General features: G+C 42.9%; 1 protein-coding gene across 1 annotated transcript in view; it reads left to right on the top strand.

Annotated features, from left to right (window-relative positions):
• The window catches only part of LOC144687437 (1-phosphatidylinositol 4,5-bisphosphate phosphodiesterase zeta-1-like), an 80704-nt gene that overhangs the window by 32853 nt on the left and 26174 nt on the right, over positions 1-21677 (top strand). The window contains exon 6 of the mRNA XM_078553585.1: positions 12776-12958. Coding sequence (XP_078409711.1) covers positions 12776-12958 — 183 coding nt within the window. The remainder of the gene's footprint in view (positions 1-12775; positions 12959-21677) is intronic.

Genomic DNA, 21677 nt, shown 5'->3' with positions numbered 1-21677 from the left:
GATGTTTCCATTAGTAGGAGAGACTAGGACCCGAGGGCACAGCCTCACAGTAAAGGGAAGACCTTTTAGAACAGAGATGAGGAGAAACCTCTTTAGCCAGAGAGTGGTGAATCTATGGAATTCATTGCCACAGAAGGCTGTGGAGGCCAGGTCATTGAGTGTATTTAAGACCACGATAGATAGGTTCTTGATTGGTAAGGGGATCAAAGGTTATGGGGAGAAGGCGGGAGAATGGGGTTGAGAAACTTATCAGCCACAATTGAATGGCGGAGCAGACTCGATGGGCCGAATGGCCTAATTTCTGCTCCTGTGTCTTATGGTCTTATTTTGCTGGAAGACTGAAAACAGGCACTAAATTCATGCTTTTAAGACATGCCTGCTTGAAAGTCAAATTTCAGCAGACAGTTTTGGTTCTAACCCCTGATTACCAGGAGGTGCTAAAACAGTCTCCTGCAGATTTAGCATTCAAGTGCTGAATAGATACAATTTTCATGGAGTTGTATATTTGAGTTCCACTCACCATCTTCCATTGAAGGTGTGGAATGGCTTGGCTGACATACACTGCCATATTTTTGCACCCGAGGCAGGTAGCTTGAGTCAAGAAATTTCCTGGCTCGGCGCACCTGCCTCAGGAAAAAGTGTGCCGAATGGCAGGATATTCATTTTGTGTGAGCGGGAGGGGAAGTGGGGGTGCAGGTGCGGGATGAAGTCAGTGTAGGTCAGAGGCGGCTACAGGGGCTCCCAAGTGCCCAGGTGAGCTGTTTAAAAGGCGGGCCTCAGTTCTCTGGGACTTTTCCCCAATTGTTTTGTTAAATCTTAGACCCTCTAGTCCTCATCATTCACAGCCTCTCACCCCCCCCAACCATGCCCCATCCATGCCAACCTACGCTACCCCCATGGGCCCTCAGTTCCCTTAATGCCAACCTAATGCCAACTCATGTCCCACGTACCTTCTGTGACCCTTTATAGACTCCATGCCAACTTAATACCAGCTCATGCCACCCCATGCCTTCCACCCACCACACTTTCCCCTCACACCCAACATGCCAACTTACCAAGTATCTGCCATGGACAGACCTCAGGAACCATGCTGAGATGAAATAAAATAAAAACCTGATTATCTCTTCAGCTTTCACTATAATAAAAAACCTCCCATTCATGAAAGCTCATTCATAACTTTAAAAGCCCCCTCAGGTACTTAATTTCTTATCACAAGAAACAGATTTGTATTCACCACCCCACATCAGAGATAACTAACCCTTTAATAACCTCTTTGAGCTATCAATCAAACTACCAACTTACTACTTCACTGCTGGGATAATTGTATGTTGTGGAAAGTAGCCAACCATTAATAATGATACAATGATAGCAGATAATGTAAACAAACAGCTATTGTAACTGTTAGAACAGATTTATTTTTTCAACTCTCCATAATACAGCTAGGTTGTTTTTAAAAAAAAATCAAGTGCTGGGATTTAAATAACTTCACAGTTTGAGGTTTTTTTCAACTCTCACTGACACAGGTAGGCTGTTTTTTTTATTTTTAAGGAGTTGGGGATTTAAATAACTTGACAGTTCTACATACCTTATCCATCTTTCACAAGTATTTAGATCTCCTCCATAAGCTTTTGACTCCATACTACAGAATAAGGCCTTTGCTACAGCAAAAGTGGGGTCTGTTTCAACTTAGCACGGAGTTCAAATGGTCCTGCTGAGCTTGGGTTTTCTTCCTTTGTGAATCACACCCCGCCCCTTTTCCCCTACTGGCGAAAATGGGATCTGTCGGAAGTGGGGTGGGGTTTCTGGAGCTGGGTCCTGCCCCCAATTTTTAAAGGTCCACGGACTCTCCACAACCCAATGAAAATCTGGCCCATAGTGATAGATTTCAGCATTTTGGATTTCACCGAGTTAGAGGAGAACACAGGTTCCTGGACACCCCACTGGAGGTCCTGTGGGGAAGGTATGCAGGAGGAGGGATGTCTTTCATTCACAGCGGCGGAAACAGTCCACTTGCCTTTCCTATCCCTTTCTCCTACAGCAGCTGGTGTGGCTCTACCTGGCCTCATTGGGATGTGGCCAGTGGGATCCCTTGCAAGATGTTGGTGACCAAACATTTCCTTTACATAAGAACATAACAAATTGGTGCATGAGTAGGCCATTCGGCCCCTCTAGCCTGCTCTGCCATTCCATAAGATCGTGGTTGAACTGATCTTGGCCTCAACTTCACTTTCCTCCCTGTTCCCCATAACCCTTGACTCCCCTGAGCTCAAATATCTGTCTAATGCAGCCTTAAATATATTCAATGACCCAGCCTCCACAGCTCTCTGGTGTAGATAATTCCAAAGATTCGGAACACTCTGAGAGAAGAAATTCCTTCCCAACTCCATTTTCAATGGGCATCCCCATATCCCGAAACTACATTCGAGATTTAGATTCCCCTATGAAGGGAAACATCCACTTAGCATCTACTTCTGGTGACTTCTATAATATGTTCATAGGTAGAGAAGGAAAGCACTCACGTTTTAGGTGAAGTATTGAATAATGTCTTAAATATTTCCCAATGATGTTCCACATCATTCTTTGCCAATAATGTTATCTGTTTTATTTTCCCAAGTTATATTCTCAGCTGCTCCAAGTTAACTTTTCTCCAATCTATTATCCCAATCTTCATCATGTTTATGTCTTTCTCAATTATTAGCTTGTAATGTATTATATTATGGTCACTGTTGCCTATATGTTCACCTACTTTTACTTCCCTTATCTGCTCTGGGTCATTCCCCATTACTAGATCCAGTAGTGAATCTTCCCTTATTGGGCTGCTTACATATTGGGTTAGAAAGGAGTCCTGTACACATTGTAGGAATTCCATTCCCTTATCTCCTTTACCTACCCCTTCAGGTCAATTACTGTGGTATAGTTGAAATCTTCCATGATTAATATTCTATGATTTTTTTTTACTCATTTCCCTAATTTGTTTGCATATTTATTCCTCTGTCTCCCTTCCACTATTAGGTGGCCTGTAGACTACACCTATTAGTGTGATTGATCATTTATTATCTTTTATCTCTACCCGCATGGATTCTATTGTAGTCTTATTGACGGCTGCACACTTCTACCTATTGATATCATTATCTCTAATAGTAAATACAGTTACTCCACCTCCCCATTTCCCGTTCCATCTTTCCTAAATATGTTATCCATGCAATGTTTAATTCTCAGTCCTGAGTTTAATGTAGCCATGTCTCAGCAATTCCAACTATATCTGGCTCCTTGCAACATATTATTGTCTCCAGTTCCCCCCTTTTATTATGGATGCCGTATGCATTGTTGTACAGACAGTTTAACTCAATTTTAATAGGAGTTCCTTTTACTTCATTTTTAACTAGCTTTTTACACTCCTTGCCATTTACTTTCCTGGCTTAGTTTAGTCTGTCCCATGCTCTCCCTTCCTGTTTTGTTTATATTTAAACTTATTTCATTACTTGTAGATCCCTCTGCCCATCTTAACTAGTTTACAATCTTTGCCACTGCCCTATTTATCCTTTTCATTATGACATTGGACCCATTCCGGCTAAGGTGCCTTCCATACCATTGCTACAGCTCCTTCCTGTCCCAGTACTGCTGGCAGTGTCCCATGACAAGGAACCCCTCTTACCCACACCAACCCATTAGCCATGTTAGTTCTTCTGATCTGCCTGTCTCCCTGCCAATTTACACATGATTCAAACAATAATCCAGAGGTTATTACCCTTGAGGTCCTGCTTTTTAATTTAATTCTTAACACCTCAGTGGGAGGAGGTCCTGCTGAGGCATGGGTGGGATTTTGGTAGACCAGGAATGCGCAGATTAGGCCAGGTAAGATCAGGTCTGAATTTTGTGGATTTGTTTGGAAAGCCAGGTACCCTTTTGGAGAAGTAAGTACCCCTTTGGATCTGGTCCCGGGACAACTTTGGTGGAGGTCAGATGCCCGTAGGTGGAGGTCAGGTGCCCTTTGGAATTGTTACAAATAGGCATAACTGTGCTTTAAAAATAAACTCATTAGTCAAGCTCATTGGAACTGTCAACAGACCTGTCAAAATCAATTGTCAAGACTGTCAAGAGGACCTGTCAGAACTGTCAAGAGGAGCTGTCAAGATTGTAAACAGAACTTGTCAAAAGCAACTGTCAAAGGGAGCTCTCAACCTGTCAAGACATTTAAAAGACCTGCCCTTTAATTTAAAAAAAATGTCTGGAATGTTAAAATAAAATTGCTTGCTGTGAGTATAGGAGTATAGGTTGGCATAGACAGTATGAGAGGCTATGGGGTGAGTACAGGGGCATGAGATGGCATAGAGGGAATGTTGGTTCAGTACAGGGCATAGGTTGGCATGAAGGGTATGGGGAGTTATGTGAGTGGGTACAGGGGCATTAGGTAGCATGGAGGGTATGGGCAATAGGTAAAGGGGTACTGGGTGGCATGGAAGATATGGGGTTACGGCAGTGGGAACAGGAGCATGAGGTAACATGGGTTGGCATGCATGGGGTGTGGGGGGGTGAAGTGGGGTGAGAGGTGAAGGCTGAAGGGATATTTTTGTTTTGCTGTTTTTTTTTCAATCTTTCACACAATTCTGGCGCACAGAGGCAAACCTTCTGGCCAGCCTGCCTCTGCACCTGACAGTCTCCACACACATTCCAGGGACAACAGTCCCAACTCCTGTTTCACTTCACCATCCCAGAACAAAAATTCCAACTTCCAGGCCACTTTTTCCTGGGTTGGGTTCATGGAGCCAGGAAATGTCCCTACTCTGCATCCAGGCCTTAATGTTTACTTGTCTGATTTACTCATCTTAGTGCACAGGCCCGAGTGAAGTTGAAGTCGGTGGGAATCAGAGGACAGACTCTCTACAGGATGGATTCATATCTAGAACAAAAGAAGGTGGTTGTAGTTGTTGGAGGCCAATGATCTCTGCCCGAAGATATCAATGTAGGAGTTCCATAGGCCAATGTACTAGGCCCAGCCATCTTCAGCTATTTCATCAATGACCTTCTCTCTATCTTAAGATCAGAACTGGTGATATGCATAGTGCATTTTCAACTCCTCTGTGTCCGCATTGCAGCAAGAACTGCACAACATTCATATTGGGCCTATTCTCATTCTAGTTTTGAATAATGAAAGGTGATCTCATTGAAACATGTAAGATCTTGAAGGAATTTGATAGGGTAGATACTGGGAGAATGTTTCCACTTGTGGGGAGACAGAACAAGTGGACGAGTTTAAGAATAAGAGGTCTTTTGTGACTGAGATGAGGAGATTAATTTTTTTCTCAGAGTGTCGCTATTCTGTGGAATTCTCTTCGCCAGAAAACAGTGAAGGCTGGGTCATTGAATTTATTCAAGGCAGAGTTAGATAGATTTTTGAAAGACAGGGGAGTCGACGGTTATGTGGACCAGACACAAAAATGGAGTTGAGGCCACAACCAGATCAACCATGATCTTATTGAATGGCGGAGCAAGCTTGAAAGGTTAAATGGCCCACTCATGCTCCTAAGTCCTACGTTCCTATATTCAGGCTTGGGCTGATAATTAGCAAGTAACATTCACGCCAGACAAGTGCCATACAATGACCATCTCCAACAATAGAGAATCTAACCATGTCCCTTGACATTCAAAAGCATTACTTCCATCAATGAATCCTCCATCAACATTCTGGCGGTTACCATTGACCAGAAACCTAACTGGACCAGCCACGTAAATATTGAGTAGATCAAAGGTTGGAAATTCTTGTGGCGAATAACTGATCTCCTGATTCCCCAAAGCCTGTCCACCCTCTACAAGGTACAAGTCAGCAGTGGGAGGAATACTGTCTACTTGCCTGGATTAGTGCAGCTCCAACAACGGTCAAGGAGCTTGACACCATCCAGGACAAAGCGGTACACTTGACCCCATCCACCACCTTAAACATTCACTCCCTCCACCACTACACCACTGTGGCAGCAGTGTGTGTCACCTATAAGATGTACTGCAGTAACTCACCAAGGCTCCTTCAGTAGCACCTTCCAAATTCGCGACCTCTACTACCTAGGATAACAAGGACAGCAGATGCATGGGAGCACCATCACCTGCAAGTTCCCCTCCAAATCACACAACATTCAGACTTGGAATTATATCGCCATTCCTTCACTGTCGCTGTATCGAAGTCCTGGAATCCCCTTCCTAACAGCACCACAGGTGTGCCCACACAAGATGGACTGCAATAGTTCAAGAAGGCAGCTCATCACTAGCTTCTCAAGGGCAATTAGGGATGGACCATAAATGCAGGCCTTGCCAGCGCTGCCCAAATCTCATGAACAAATAAAGAAAAAATCCTCAAAGCCCCTTCTTTGTACTCACTCTGGCCTCATTTGACTTTCATGGGCTCCTCTACTCCATTGGCTGTGCCATCACTTTTGGATTTCCCTGCTCTCCCCATGCTTTGCTGCTGTTCTGCCCTGCTGCTGTTTAAATGCTTGGGGCCATTCCCTTGGTATCCCGCATTCTCTACGTATAACCGCAAATCCTATCTGTGCTCAGATTCCTGAATCTGTGCTTCTGTCGCACAAAACTCCCTGCTGGTCCACTTGAAATTGTAAAATATACCTCTAGTGATCAGTCAAAAACAGGAATGCTTCAAATTTTACAATGCAACAAGATCAGTTGCCATGGTGAAATGAAAAAAATTAAGGTGGAATGGGAGGAGTTGCAGCTTAATGTTGTGATGGCTGAATAAATACGGGGTAATGCTAGGTGACGGGAAAATAGATGAGAGTCTACTCTTTGAAACAAGATCCTGAAAAATTTAGGCTACTAGATCTAGAAGGAAAAATGTTGGAATCTATTATAAGGAAATATCTTTGTCCTCTTCTATTGCTCTCCTGAAGACAGTGGGTGGAATTTTGCGGCCACTCCTATCGGCAGGATCTGCTGTTCCTGCTGAAATCAGTGTAGTTTTGAATGTCTCACCGCATTTTACGGCTTCGCCCCAGCCATGATAGGGCTGAAAATTCTGCCCAGTGTCTCTTGTTGGATTTCAGTTCCACAGGCACCAGGTGATCCTGCGATACCTCACCTGACTGTACTTGTGTGACATTAATCAGTGATTGTTGAATGGCTAGTCACCATAACAGAGTCCAGTCCTGTTCTTAATCGATGTCCACATCTGCTCACTTTGCAGCTGAATCATCAGGTACAGGCCTCGTGATTGATTTACTGTCTTCTGTGCACTGAGGCCAGCCTAGTACCTGTTTATTTACCCCTGTAAGATCAGCCAATTCAACACAGATCAAGAATGAAAAATGGAACCTTTCTCATTTATGTAGCTCAGCACCACCTTGGAAACAATGAAAGAGTTAATTCATTACTGATTACTAGAACAACGGTAGTAATTACAACCATAGTAGGATTGTGAGAGGAAGTTTGTTGAAAATCATTCTGAAAATATAATAAAATCGCTTGATGATGATAATCTGGTGGACATTTAAGGGCAAATTTTCTACCACTGTGTTTCTGACACCCATTATGCAGCTGACCAATTAAATGACAGAAAAATCAGGCTTTGCAACAGGCAGTTGCAGGGTAGAAGTTCCCTTTTGTTTTTACTCTTAGAGGAGCTGAATCGCTTGCAGGCCCAGCATATGTTGCCTGTGTGTTTCCACATATAATTGCACAATGGTAAAGCCTTGATTTTTCTGTAAGGGAGCAATTGGTGATAGAGGCTCCTCTTTCTTGTCCACTATAACGTAGCCAGAAGGGTCATGGAAACTTTGGAAAAGTAGTGCCACAACGGGAGGACCCCTACATGTATCTTTCACTTTATTTACATCAGCACACAATTGTTATTCACCTCACAGCCCAGTCTAAACATATTGTGAATACATTGTTCCCCTACTCATAGCTGGAAGGTAGATGTATACTCTAATCCAGCATTCTAATTTCATTTTATTTCAAATCATTAAGCTTTGGAAAGCTTAACTGGATAGAATGGTATACAGGTACAGACAAAGATAACTTATTGCAGGAAATTCACTGGTCTTGATTTATATTTCATTAAATATATGTGTGTGAATCGATATGGCTTTGAGCTTCAAGTGTAAAAGCCTGACAGAATTTAGTTTATTAGTTGATAGATGAAAAAAAGAGTAAGTTCAGGAAGCTACACTGTAGTTTTGTTATAATGAACTTCATTGGGACATCAAGAGCCCTTGGGATTACTACCTGATTTTGGGTGCTACGGCCAAGATATTGGAGCAGAAAGGCCTGCCAAAACCCGGAAACTAAATTGGCTCTCAGATATCTCCGTCACCATTCCCTACCACACCTCTATACCTCTGCAAGTCTTCACTCATATTTTGACCAGTGAGCTATATTTAAATAATGTTGAGAGGTGTGTCTTAGAAAAATATTTTATTTCTCTTCTCTTCATAGATTGCCCTTTTATTTCTTTTTTATATTTCAGACCGATAAATCTATTTTCTTTTATTTTTTGCCACCTTCCTTCCCTGAACACTCTGCTGTGCTTCTAGTGTAGGCCTCCTTTCCCTGTACATGCATTAACAATGAAACTTTTCACCAGGTATGTGCTTTTCAACCCATCTAATACTGCTCCTCCAGTTACCATGCCCTGAGGGGGTGTTGGCAATCATGGACTTCCATCGGATTGGTCCGTGATTGTGCTTGGCAAAGTACTGCAGTGGTTTGCTGTTGCTCTCTGCAGTATGACTGACCAGGAAAGCTCCCATTCTTCCTGCCTGCCATCAGGTGTATTCGAAGAATTTGAAGGCTGATGTTTAGCCACATCATGAACGCACCTTCTGTGGCCATCAAGTACTGTAGGGAGAGGTGTGACATATCTTGCCTTGCCTGCTCTACAAAGAATGTAGATCTTCTTCTGGCTTCTGGCCACGAGACAGGGGCTTACCACTGTGCCACAAGACCTACCTCTAACACACTACCTTCTAGTGAAAATGTCAGCTCAATGGATAGGATAGAATTTGCGAAGGGGAAATTTAGAGTCCAAGTGATGTTTATTAAAGTTGTGAGTAACACTACACAAAGGAAACAAAATACTAGATTCTATACTATATCATCAATTTTAAGTCAACCAGAGGTCATCCTAAAGCTGGACAGTGGTCTGTAAGGACTCACCTTGAGTAATGTGGAAAGGTGGCCACCAGAACATAAGGGGGAACATCTTAAGACAATGCAGAGGTCAGAGGGAAGAACTATAAGGTACAGCATAATAAACTAAGGGTCTTCAGCCTCAATGGTCATCTACAACATACCTTCAAGAGACCACAATGTTCTTAGAGGGATAAAGAAAATAAACATAGAACAAGAGGGCACAGTTTCAGGGTTATGAACCTTAGGAATAACATTTAGAACCATCTATTTTCAAGGAGCTGATTAATAGCTAGAACCAGTTAACAGGAAAGGCCGTCAAGCCCAGAACACTGAATGCTAAAGAAAAATCTAAATAGTTTGTTTGGAAGCTGATGACATTAGTATTCCAGAAGGAGGCAAGAACAAATCCTTATTCGGCTGAGCCTATCTTGTGAAATATTAAGTTATTAAATGAGTTATCAATTTATACATTAGTTGTTTAGAAAAATGGCACAGGAATTTATTGAAGATAATACATGGTATGTAAGAGAAGTTTGTACCAAGATAATTAAATGGATATCTAGTTGTACATCTTTATTGGAAATCAATAAAACATGCCAGCACATTAAAGCATAAAATACATTTTTTTAGAGGCTCTCATTTTCACCATTTATTTCAAGTGGATTCTGGCTCTTTCTAATCCAAGTTTTTACATATGGATTCTGGACGTGTAATGCAATCACTAAAAGTCAATTGGTTTCAGTGATCTATGGCCAAGAATTTCTACAATGTGTCTTACACTGTTGTTAAATCTACATTAAAAAAACAACAGACACCATTGGCTGCTAGAAGAGGTAACAATGATGTTTCTTGGGTATAAGCTCATTTGCATTTATGTATTTGCATGCATTGGTGTGAAAATGGTGTAAATCTTGCATAGGCAGTTGAGCCAGCAGGAAATTCCTCTACGACCTTCTAAATGTATTTTTCAGCTCCTGTTAACCAGCAATTGGAGGGCAAGGAGATAAGTCAGGAACATTGCTTGGCTCTTTCACTTCTCTCTCAAATTATTTCACTGCACATCTTACTGACCTTTTTATTACACTTGGACAGAATTATGAATATTCAGGTACCATTTATACTCAGGAGGGTAGGAGGACAATGACACCAAGTCACTAAGAAAAGCACAGAACTTCAGCTGCCCAGACCTCCAAGACATTGGAAGGCAGGATGAACAGACGTCCAGATGTGGGTGCAGAATGGAATGTACACTGATTGCCAGTTCAACCTCAGGACCGTAAAACAATGCTGGAAGAAGATCTACATTATTTGTAGGGCAGGCAAGGCATCTGTCCCTTACGCACCTGCACACTCTTCACCCCTCTCAAGCAACACTTCTACAATTAACCTCTCACCATGCCCTCTGCTTAAAGTCTATTTCCCTATCCTGTGACTTCACAGTTCTCTTAACACACAACAGTTGTTGGAGGAAACCCAAGAGCAACCACCTCCCCACCAACCCCCTCCCCCACCCCCACCCCCAATCCCACCGCCCCTCACTCCAACCCCCAACCCTGAGATGCAGCCAGTAGTGGCTCCATGCCAGGAGTCTGCTGCCATGAGGTAAGGGTTAGTTTCTGTACAGCATTGGAAGACAACCCTGTCCCACAATATTGGCACCTTAGATGACACCTTGTATAAACACAAGCATCATCTCTACAGGGAATGCCACACCTGCCCAGAGTACCCGTGAAATTGGATAGAGGTGAATAATGGTGGTGCAAAGCAATTACAGATGTCTGTAGGCAGAATGGCAAAAACAATCTTAAAGATTTGGTTCCTACCTGTTAAAATCTGTAATTAAAATACTTCAGCCTCTTTTTCAGTACCCATTTCTGGCTTCTTCAGCATCCCCAATTTTCATGGCTTCACTATTGGTGGCCATACCTTCATCAGTGTGGAATAGCTCTGGAATTCCCTTCCTAAGTCTCTGTCTTTCCTTACGGTGCTCTTTCAAATCCACATTTTTGACCAAGCTTTTGGTCACCTGTCCTAATATCTCTTTACATGGATCTCTGATTAGGTAATTATGAGTCCTTCCCCATTGGCACGCACCATAATCTAAGCAAATGCAGTCAGTGGCAACCCAGTGGTTCAATTACTGCACAGATCCAAGATCATGAGGAAACTTGCAGGAAGCTGGTTAAAGCTGCAAGTTGGGCAGAATTGTCTCCTGCCTTTTATAAACACAAGCATCGTGTCTACAGGGAATGCCATACCTGCCCAGAGTACCCGTGAAATTGGGTAGAGGTGAATAATGGTGGTGCAAAGCAATAAAGCTGATAAATGCTGGAAACAATGAGAAAATTCAGCTTCATTGTTTTATCGTCATTACTTATTGATACTGAGATTTTGCTGCCAAAGTAACAGCGAGCTTAACGGCACTCACTGTTATTAACAAGTAAGTCATATAGTAATTTGTGGCGTTAACAATTTTTTAAACTGAAGGTTGATGGAAAATTTTAGTGAGGTATGATGCGAGATGCCCCGCTGCACTCTGCACTGACTCAGTGGGCACTCTTGAGTATTATGAATATAAAACTGCAGCTTGGCAGAAAGCTCACTCCATAGTACCCGATCAATAAGGCAAGATTTAATGTATGCACTGGTTTGATGAGCCTTCACATGTCTCGATGTCATGTTACAGCTGGCTACCACCATGGACTCAAGGCATGGGTGCAGCTGTGCATTGCATCCTGAGCAAAAGGTATAGCTTTAAAGGTTCTTTTCTGGTAATTGCATCAAAACACTTTGAGATCCAGGGCAACAGAATTTAATTATATATCAGGAAATGGTTGACAGGCTGAGTCTTTTTCTCTTGAAAAAAAGAAGCTGAGGAGTAATGGAGGTCTTTAAAATTGTGAACAATTTTGATAGAATGTTTCCTCTTATGGGGAAGAGCATAACTAAAGGCCATCAATATAAGATGGTCACCAAGAAATCCAATGGGGAATTCTTCACCTAAAGAGTGATGAGAACGTGGAACTTGATACTGCAGAAGCGAGTAGTATTGACGCATTTAAGGAGAAGCTAGACAAGCATATGAGGGAGAAGGGAATAGAGGGTTATAATGATAGATTGAGATGAAGAAAGGTGGGAGGAGGCTTGAGTGGAGTATAAAACTGGCATGGACTGGTTGGGTTGAATAGCCTATTTTAATGCCGTGTATCCTATGTAAATATACTTGAGCCCACTTACAGTGAAACATGCCAATGTCCCAATTTTTATAATGACCCAATGAGTAATATCACTCATTCACAGAAAATACATGTCTCCCTACATTGGCAGCAGTTGACATAGTAGAGCTTTGAAGAGTTTTATATAAACTCTAATAATGTTTGTTCCAATTTAACAGAATTTGAATCTGTAGCTTGGCCTGAACAGAAAACAGAGACAACCCTATTTACCAAAACACAGGGCAGTTGTCTTCCCAACCGTGCAAATATCATTATGGACTTAATGAAACAAGCATCAAATGTTCTGATAATATAATGGAAGCAGTATCTTCACTCATGCTACACGGGAAGAAAAGATTGTCTTGACTGATTTGTTTGTTACACTTATTTCCTTTTTCAATTCATGTGGCCTTTTCCTTTTGCAGGAGTTAAAACACAAGATATTGATCAGGTGTAAGAATGTTCGAAAGTTCAGTTACTCAGTCCCAGGAATGTGGCAACTTGTGGATGGGGAAGTTGGAGAGAACAGTGAAGAATTCGACCCTGAGGAAGAATCTGAAGTGAAGAGTGTGGTACCAGCTGGGATACGGGCATTCAGGATGAAGAAGGTAAAGTCCAAGGAGAGTGTAATTAGTCTGTCACGCACATACTATACTGACCCCAATATTTGAGATATGGCCTCAATAGAATAGCTTCCAATTTCTTACTCAGAGTTATGGCTACAAGACCCACCAATGACTTGAACACATCAGCTAGCTACTATTCAGTGTAGTACAGAGGGAGTGCTGCACTATTGGAGTTATCTTTTGGACGATAAATGGTTATCCTGTATGTCTGCTCCTGTTGACACAAGAAACCCTGTGGCACAATTAGAATAGCAGCATGGAATTTTTCTAATGTCAACATTTGTCCTACAACACCAAGACTGATTTTTGATCTATTTACTGTTTTGGTATCTTTCTGTGGCTAAGCTGGTTGTCTCTTTTACTTGCATAACGAGTGACTAGATTTCAAAAGTCATCCATTAATGCACTTGGAGATGGCCTGAGGAAATGACAACAGATTATATAACTTCAGGTTCCTTTTTTCTTATCAGATTGCTTCCATATATAAAACCATGAGCACAAAATGCTTCAATCATAGCAAATTACTGTTTTGGAAGAGGTCCTAATATGCCTATTCCTGGTTAAATAAAGCCTAAGAGGGAAGATAAGGATAATTATTTTTTACAGTGAGTTGTTGTGATCTGGAATGCACTGCTTGAAAGGGTGGTGGAAGTGGATTCAATAGTAGCTTTCAAAGGAAATTGGAAAAATACTTGGAATGGGGAGAAGATTTCAGAGCAACATGGAAAGAGCAAGGGAGTGGGACTAATTGTATAGCTGTTTCAAAGAGCTGACAGACACATTGGGCCAAATGGTTTCCTTCAGTGTTGTATGATGATTTTATGAATCGTGTTACAGGCAGAAAAATGCAAATATATTCTTTTCTTTTCATTTAAACCTAGTCTCAAATGACAGCAAAGCATTGTGATCAGTGAATATATTCTGAGGCAATTTCCAAGGGCCTTTCTTGTAAATTGCTGTTATTGTAGGTGCAATTGGTCTTGGAAAAGCAAATGGAGTGGTATGTAAAATGAGCTGCATTCACTATCACCCATTTTGTTCTACTGCTGAAGACCAATTTTACTTCTGTTATGTTTCATAAGTGCAGCATCTGATTAATGTAATGGTTTGCATGCAATAGCAATGAAACTCTTAGAGGTTCCATTATGGTCCAGTGGAATTCCAATGAATGAAAATGTATTAAAAAGAGGATTGTCTTTATCACAATGTGTTTAGAGGATTCTGCCCAGTCCAGCATAATTTAAAAAAGCAAAAATAAACCCTTCAAATCCTAGAAATGCACAGCAGGCTGAGAAATTCAAAGACAAGTTAAGTCTTTTTGCCAATATTTTCTGTTTTCAGTTTGGCTTTCTTAAACACTTTCATTTCCTCTCCTTTGTGTGCACCTGTCCTATGCCCCTCACTCTGTAAAATACTTACCTATCTACATGATGCACTGCAGCAACTTGCCAAGGTTTCTTTAACAACGGGCCGGATCTTCATGGAGTCAGGAAGATTCCACGCACCCAGATGTGGAAATCCCACTCCCATTTCTAACAGATCCTATTTTTGCTGGTCGGGGATAGGGGTAGGGTGTGATTCACACAGGCAGATATCCCAAACCCAGCAGGGCCATTTGAACTTAGTGCTGAATTTGAACAAACCCCATTTTGGCTATTGCAAGGGCCTTAGCCCACAGTGTGGGAGTCACAAATTCATGGAATAGACATAAACTCTCTGGAAGGGTGGGTAAGGTCTGTTTAACTATCACGATCTGAAGTTTTTTGAATCTCCCACTTTTGAAACTGTAGAAAAAAACTGGTTGCCATTGTTAGTAATTATTTTAAAAAAACCTCTGCTGGATTGCTTTGATTGACCGGCCAACTGGTGTAGCATCTGTTGGTGCAGCATCTGTTGGTGCAGCATCTGTTGGTGCAGCATTTGTTGGTGCAGCATTTGTTGACATTTCCCTAAAGGCTATTGTTATGCCTTTATGAAAACTTGAGTTTCAAAATGTAAAATTATCACAGTAAGGGGCTCTGAGTTCACCATTTGATGATAGCTTAAAGAGTATTAAAGGATCCACTGTTTTTGATGTGGGGTATGAATAAAAGTTTGTTTTTATAAGAGATTAACCACTTGAGATTTGAAAGGTTTGAATGGGCTTCCTAGTCCACCCCACAACTGCCTCTTTGGACTGAAGATTGAGTGTGATGGGGCACTTTAAACTGAGGTGGATCTGCAAAGTCGGGAAATTTCCCGATTCGAACTAACAACTCCTTGGTAGCGAAAATCCAGCCCAATACCTCAAAACCTTCACCAACCTGAAAAGATAAGGCAGGAGGTGCATGGGAACATGACCTCCAAATTCCTCTCAAACTTACACACCATTCCGACTTTGACATATATCAATGTTGCTTTGGTATCACTGGGTCAAAATTCTTAAACTCCTTGCCAAGCAGTACGATGGGAGCACTGTCATCATGTAGACACAGGCGTAGCGCATTCAGCTCTTGGGGCCTGCTGCACCATTCAGTTTGATCATGGCCAATCTGCATTTCAACTTAATTTAGCCATCTTGGTTCCATACCCCTACCTAACAAAAATTTATCAATTTCAGTTTTGAAATTTTCAGTGAACCCCCTTCTCAACAAATATAGTGTTGTCATTTCTTGCAAGGGAATTGGAATATAAAAGCAAGCATGCTTTGCTACAGTTGTACAGGGCATTGGTGAGACCACAGCTGGGATTTTCCATGCCCGCTGATGTCGGGCGTGTTTGGTGGCGTGAACGGACAATATGGCAGGAAGGCCAAAAATTGGTTTCGTGAAACCAATTTGCGATTGTCCACCTAGCCCGTAGATGGCGGGCCGCATCCCCTGCCATCAGACGTCAGGAATCTCATTGTAATATATCAACTTCTTATTATGAGGCCAGCCCACCAGACTCACCCCCAACCTACCCCACTGGATCGTCTGCCTACATCAGCTTGAAAACATGCCAGTGTGTTTCACAATAGCATATATAAGGTGTGCACTTGTCAGGCTACACTTCACTTGGGACTTCAAGGTTTGTTTGCCTAATTTGCTTCAGTCAGCACTCACAGTCATCAGTGCCAGGCTTCACAGACAGCATCACATTACCTTTAGGGAGGCTCACGGGCAGGTCTCTATCTACCAGACCAGCCATATGTTGGTGGCTTTTCAATGGCTGCAGGGCTAGGGCTTGCATAGGGAAGGGGGAGAAGTGGCCTCAGGCAAGGCAAGAGGCTGCAAGGTGAGTACTGTACTGGGGAAGGAGGGTAGCCCAGGATGTGTGTGGGAGTACATGTTGAACTGTGCAAGTGGCCTCAAAATGGTGAGGGCTGAGGAGGCAGTCTCCAGAGGAGATAAGACCAGATGGACATGTGAGAGTATGTGTGTGAGAATGGGCGGTGATGTCCTTTGAGCTGACAGTGAGTGAGATGCCAGTGAATGTGTGATGGGCTTGAATGTGTGAGTTTGGAGTGATGAGATGTTTGTCATACGCTGGCTGCATGGATGAGGTCATTCATCCTCTATCTGCATTGGATGGCCAACCTCTTCTGTGCAGCATTGGCACTGATCACCACTGCTATCCCCCACCAAGCCGGAGTGATAATGTTGCTCCACTCTTGTGGCTAGAGCGGGAGTAAAAGACATCACAGCAGACCTCCAAGGCATCCAAAAAGCTCTCGGAGGCTGCAGTCTTCTTGCCTTTCTGGGCCATGTCTTCTTTGCAGCAGTCCTGGGCTGGAAGCACTGCCCGCGTCTGTACTTTAAATGTGGCGTGATGAAGCAGCAAGGTGACGGCGTGACAGGTGAATTGGAGCCTACCCGCCATTGAAATGGCGTGTATCCCAGGAATGCATATTTAATGTGGCGGGTTTGGGATGATACGGCATGAAAAACTGTCATTGCGACCAGCAGTTAAAATGTTGTTTTCCCGCCCGCTACCGCACTTAGTGAAAATCTGGGATGATTTTGCCACATGGCTGGGCATCACAGGTGGGACAGAAAATTTGGTGAACCAGCGAAAAGTCCATTGACTTTCGGCAGGCCAGGAAATCCCAGCCCACATCTGGAGTACTGTGTAGAGAATTTAAAAAAAGATATAATTGCATTAGAAGCAGTTCAGAGAAGGTTCACTTGACTGATTCCTGGGATGAAAAGTTGGACAGGTTAGGCCTGTACCTGTTGGAGTTTAGAAGAATGGGAGGTGATCTTATTGGTACATATAAGATCCTGAGGGGACTTAACAGAGGGTGGATGCTGAGAGAATGTTTCCCCTTATGACAGAGACTAAAACTAGGGGAGACAGTTTAAAAATAAGGAGTATCCTATTGAAGACAGAAATTAGGAGAATTTTTTTCTCTCAGAGAGTTGTTAGTCTGTGGAATTCTCTTCCCCAGAGAACAGTGGAGGCAGGGTTATTGAATATTTTAAAGACTGTCTTAGATAGATTGTTGATTGCCAAGGGAGTCAAAGGGTTTGGGGGGTAGACAGGAAAATAGAGTTGAAGCCATGATCAGATCAGCCATGATCTTAACAAATGGCAGAGCAGGCTCAAGGGGCTAAATGGTCTACTCCTGCTCCTAATTTGTATGTTTATATATTCAAAAACTTTTTGGGGGAAGAGTATTCCAGATTGTCACCATCCCTTGTGTGAATAGGTGTGCCTGACATCACCCCTGAATGCTTCATGTTCTTGATTCTCCCCACAGGAAATAGATTCTATCTACCTTGTCAAAATCTTTAATCACCTTAAACATCTCAATTAGATAATCCCTTAATTTTCTACACTTGAGGAAATACAAGCCCCTCCATTATTTTCAGAAGTTAATAAAATGCTTGCTTGTCTTCAGATTTCAGTTTGAAGGAAAGATTACACCGCCTCACTGACATTTATTCTTCTTACATTCCTTTGTAATTTATATTACTGTGTCATTTTCCCCAATGAGTGAGACATCGTGCATGATGTATCCAACAAATAAATATAAAACAGTTAGCTGAACTGAGTGGTATGAGGATAGTTAGCTTTGAAATTGCCCACAAAGACTTTCAATCAAAAACAATTACTTTCTTTGTCTTGCTGAAACATATTTCCTTTGGTTGGCACCCATATATTTCATTACTCAATGCCACTGTGTTTGTTTTTCATATATTCTTAAAAGCTACAAAACAATAAGCCCTATTATTCTAAGCATGGCCAAGAGTACATTTAATGCTTTGAATGCCATGACATGTTTTATGATATATGGATGTAATGCAGTGGACTGAAACACTAATTTAACAAATTGGAAGATTGGAGTACAATCACTTTAGACAACTCAGCTATTTTCTAAAATATTTCAAAACCTTTGGGTTCATAGTTTTGCTTTTGGAAGTATTGTATTTTAGTCCAATGTGCACAGCAAGTCAATTAGCATTAATGAGGATCACTGCCATGCTTGGAGTGGATTCTTTGGAAAATGTTTTAATTGGGTCCCTTTTCATACAGAACATAAATCATAGGGTTCAACTGCCACAATCCGAAGCCAATATGGTTATATTAATGAGAACCAAAGCCAATGAAAAAAGAGTTCCAGAAATTGGATCAACTACACATGGTGGGAGTGGGTACCTGGTGAGTGGTGCGAGAGGAGCAAACAGGCTGATGGAAGGAGGGACATGGAGATTGCAGGTTTCCAACATATGAAATGTTAGAAACTTGCAATAAATATCTGGCTTGGAGAAGGAAAAAACAACCCTGGCCCACAAAATGTCAAAGCAAAAAGAAGGAAACCATATATTGGGTAGAATCTTAACACCTTAATATCTTGGGCAAAGAAATCATATGTGGATCCTGACCCCTATGGTCTCTGAGTCATGCCCACCTGCGCAATCTTCCCTGAGGCAGCCAATTAACAGGCAGCCTCTGGGAGCCTCCTTGAATTAGTGATGGTGGATGGGCTCTGCAGGCTTGGGGGCAAAGCAGGGCACCTGAGGCTGTGGGGAACCCTACAGCCCCACTGGGAGAGGTGGTGCTGCAAATGTAGGGAGGAAACAGTGAGGGAGTCTTATGAAAAATTAGAAAATCGGTGAAAATGAGTGTGGCCACATCACAAGGCTTTCCTTGTGGACGGAGGGCCCCTGGCAGCCACAGCTCTCAGGGGGGTGGAATTAAAGGAGGCCTCACTGGCCCCCCCCCTTCAGCCTCAACAGGGGATCCATCCACTATCAGGAAGATCCCGGAGGCACTTACATTCTGCTCTCAACCAGGCACATATGTGCTAATAATTGGCTATCTGCCTGTGCCAGCTGGGTGACCTGACATGTAACTTTCACAAATTGCTTTCCTTCCCACCTCCAAAGCTGCCTTTGCACAACTGATAAGATTCTGCCCATCATGCTGTTTCATAGACCTACTCAGCTTCATAATATCATTTTCAACATGGACTCAATTCCTTCAAGCTAACAAAAAGTAAAGTCTTTACAATTAAAAGAAGTGAGTTTCTCCTGGCCCCCAAGCAAACCTTTATAAAGTGAAAATGCAGCTTACCTGGCCCTCTTCTGACCACAAACCTGCTCCCTGCCAGCTTTCCCTGGTGGCTTAGGCTCTGGGCATCACCAGCACAGATCAGCTGCTAAATTCACAATGGGACCAAATGGTGTCATTGGAGCCTGTTACTGAAATAGTTAAGGGGTTCTGCTGCTGAAAATCCAGCAGATGAAATGCAGCGTGCGCAAACATGGCACAGGCAGATAGCCAATTATTAGCACCCAAGTGCCGGTTGAGAGCAGAATGGATATGCCTCTGGGACCTTCCTGATAGTGGATGGATCCCATGTTGAGGCTGAAGGGGGGGCCAGTGAAGCCTCCTTTAATTCCACCCCCACTGAGAGCTGTGGCTGCCAGGGGCTCTCCTTCCACAATGATGGCCATGGAAGCACCCAATCACTATTTTAAATACCTGCCTACCCTGCTCCTGACAGGGAGGCGGGTTTAAAATCGTGCCTTAAATTTCTCATTAGTATCTCATTAGTGGCAGGGCATGTTGAGAGAGCAGTTAATAAAGCATATAGTATCTTAGGCTTTATTAATAGGGACATTGAGTACAAGAGTAAGGAGGTCATGTTGAACTTGTATAAGACACTAGTTAGGCCTCATCTGGAGTACTGCATCCAGTTCTGCGTGCCATATTTGAGGAAGGATGTGAAGGTATTGGAGAGAGTACAGAGGAGGTGCATAAGAATGATTCCAGGGATGAAGAACTGTAGCTATAAGGATAGATTGGAAAGGTTGGGACTGGACATTTTCCTTGGAGAAATGAAGGCTGAGAGGAGACTTGATAGAGGTATTCAAGATCCTGAGGGGTATGAACAGAGTAAATAGGTGAGAAACTGTTCCCACTCAAGAGAGCATCAAGAACTAGAGGGCATAGTTTCAAAATAAGTGGCAAAAGGAGAAAAAGTGATGTGAGGAAAAATATTTTCACCCAGAGGGTGGCTGGAGTCTGGAACAAACTTTCTGAGAGGGTGGCAGAGGCAGGTTTAATCGAGGTAATCAAAAGGGAATTGGATTGCTATCTGAAAAGAAAGATTGTGCAAGGTTACGGGGATAAGACAGGGGAATGGGACTAGGTAGAATGCCTTTCAGAGAGGCAGTGCAGACTCGACGGGCTGAATGGCCTCCTTCTGCACTGTAATGATTCTGTGATTCTACAATTGTTCCTGCTTGGTATCCAGTTAAAAGCTCTTCGCTTGATTTCCTGTGCAATTTTATTGAGAACTTTGTGTAGCCAAAGAGAACCATATGTGAAAGAATCGCATTATCTACTTTACCTGTAGCATTGAGACTATTTCAAGTGTATTGGAGAGACAAATCTCAGTACTGAAGGAGGACAGCTCAAGGTGAATGTTAAAGAAGACAAGATCAATAAAAAAAGGAAAATGTATTGCAGATTATGAATAAGCCAAGAATCCAGTGTTTTTCACAACTGTGTGAAGCATTAGATTGAGTTGGGGAACCAGAGGTATTGATTTGGAATGGAGGAGTATGGGCCTGAATCTTCTGAGGAGTGGCAATCACCATCGGTTTGCCACTCCACTTCTACTTTTCTCTGCCAGACTGGAGCTCCGCATCTCTGGCTGGAGCTTCCAATCCCGGATTCTCCAGAAACGTGGAGCGTACAGTCGCTCGAAGAGTTTCAGTGTAGCTCCTGAACAGTGGAGGAAGACTAGCCATGCCCCATTTTTACAGCACCATCCACTGTATTCTGGTAAGAGCTTAAATGTCCCAAAGCTTCTTTGAAAAGCTACTGAGGGAAGATAAGTGTGTAAGGGGGTAGGGTGGGTAAGGGGGTAAAGTAGGTGAGATAAGTGGCTAAGGGGTAGTGTGGCAGGGTGGCAGTTGGATAAGATGTTAGGTGGATAGGGTGATAGGTGGGTAGGGCGGCAGGGTGGCAGCTGTGTAGGGTGGCAGTTGGGTAGGGTTGTAGGCAGGTGCGTGGGTAGGTGGATAGGGATCTAGTGAGGTCAGGTTGGGTAGGAGTCAGGGGGTTGCAGGGGAGTTGGGTGGTGGGGGCTGGCCGGGTCGGGCTGAGGGCTAGTTAGACTGGATTGGGGGGTGGGGCGGGAGTCAGGGGGTCAGAAGGGGAGTCAGTGGTGAGGGAGTAGTTGGATGGTCAGGGCTATTCAGGTCGAGTCAGGGGCTAGTCAGGATGG

This window comes from Cetorhinus maximus, chromosome 12 (genome assembly GCF_964194155.1).
Source record: "Cetorhinus maximus chromosome 12, sCetMax3.hap1.1, whole genome shotgun sequence".
Classification (NCBI taxonomy): Eukaryota; Metazoa; Chordata; class Chondrichthyes; order Lamniformes; family Cetorhinidae; genus Cetorhinus; species Cetorhinus maximus.
The sequence above is the reverse complement of the archived record's forward strand: the minus strand, read 5'-3'. Positions and strand labels throughout refer to the sequence as shown.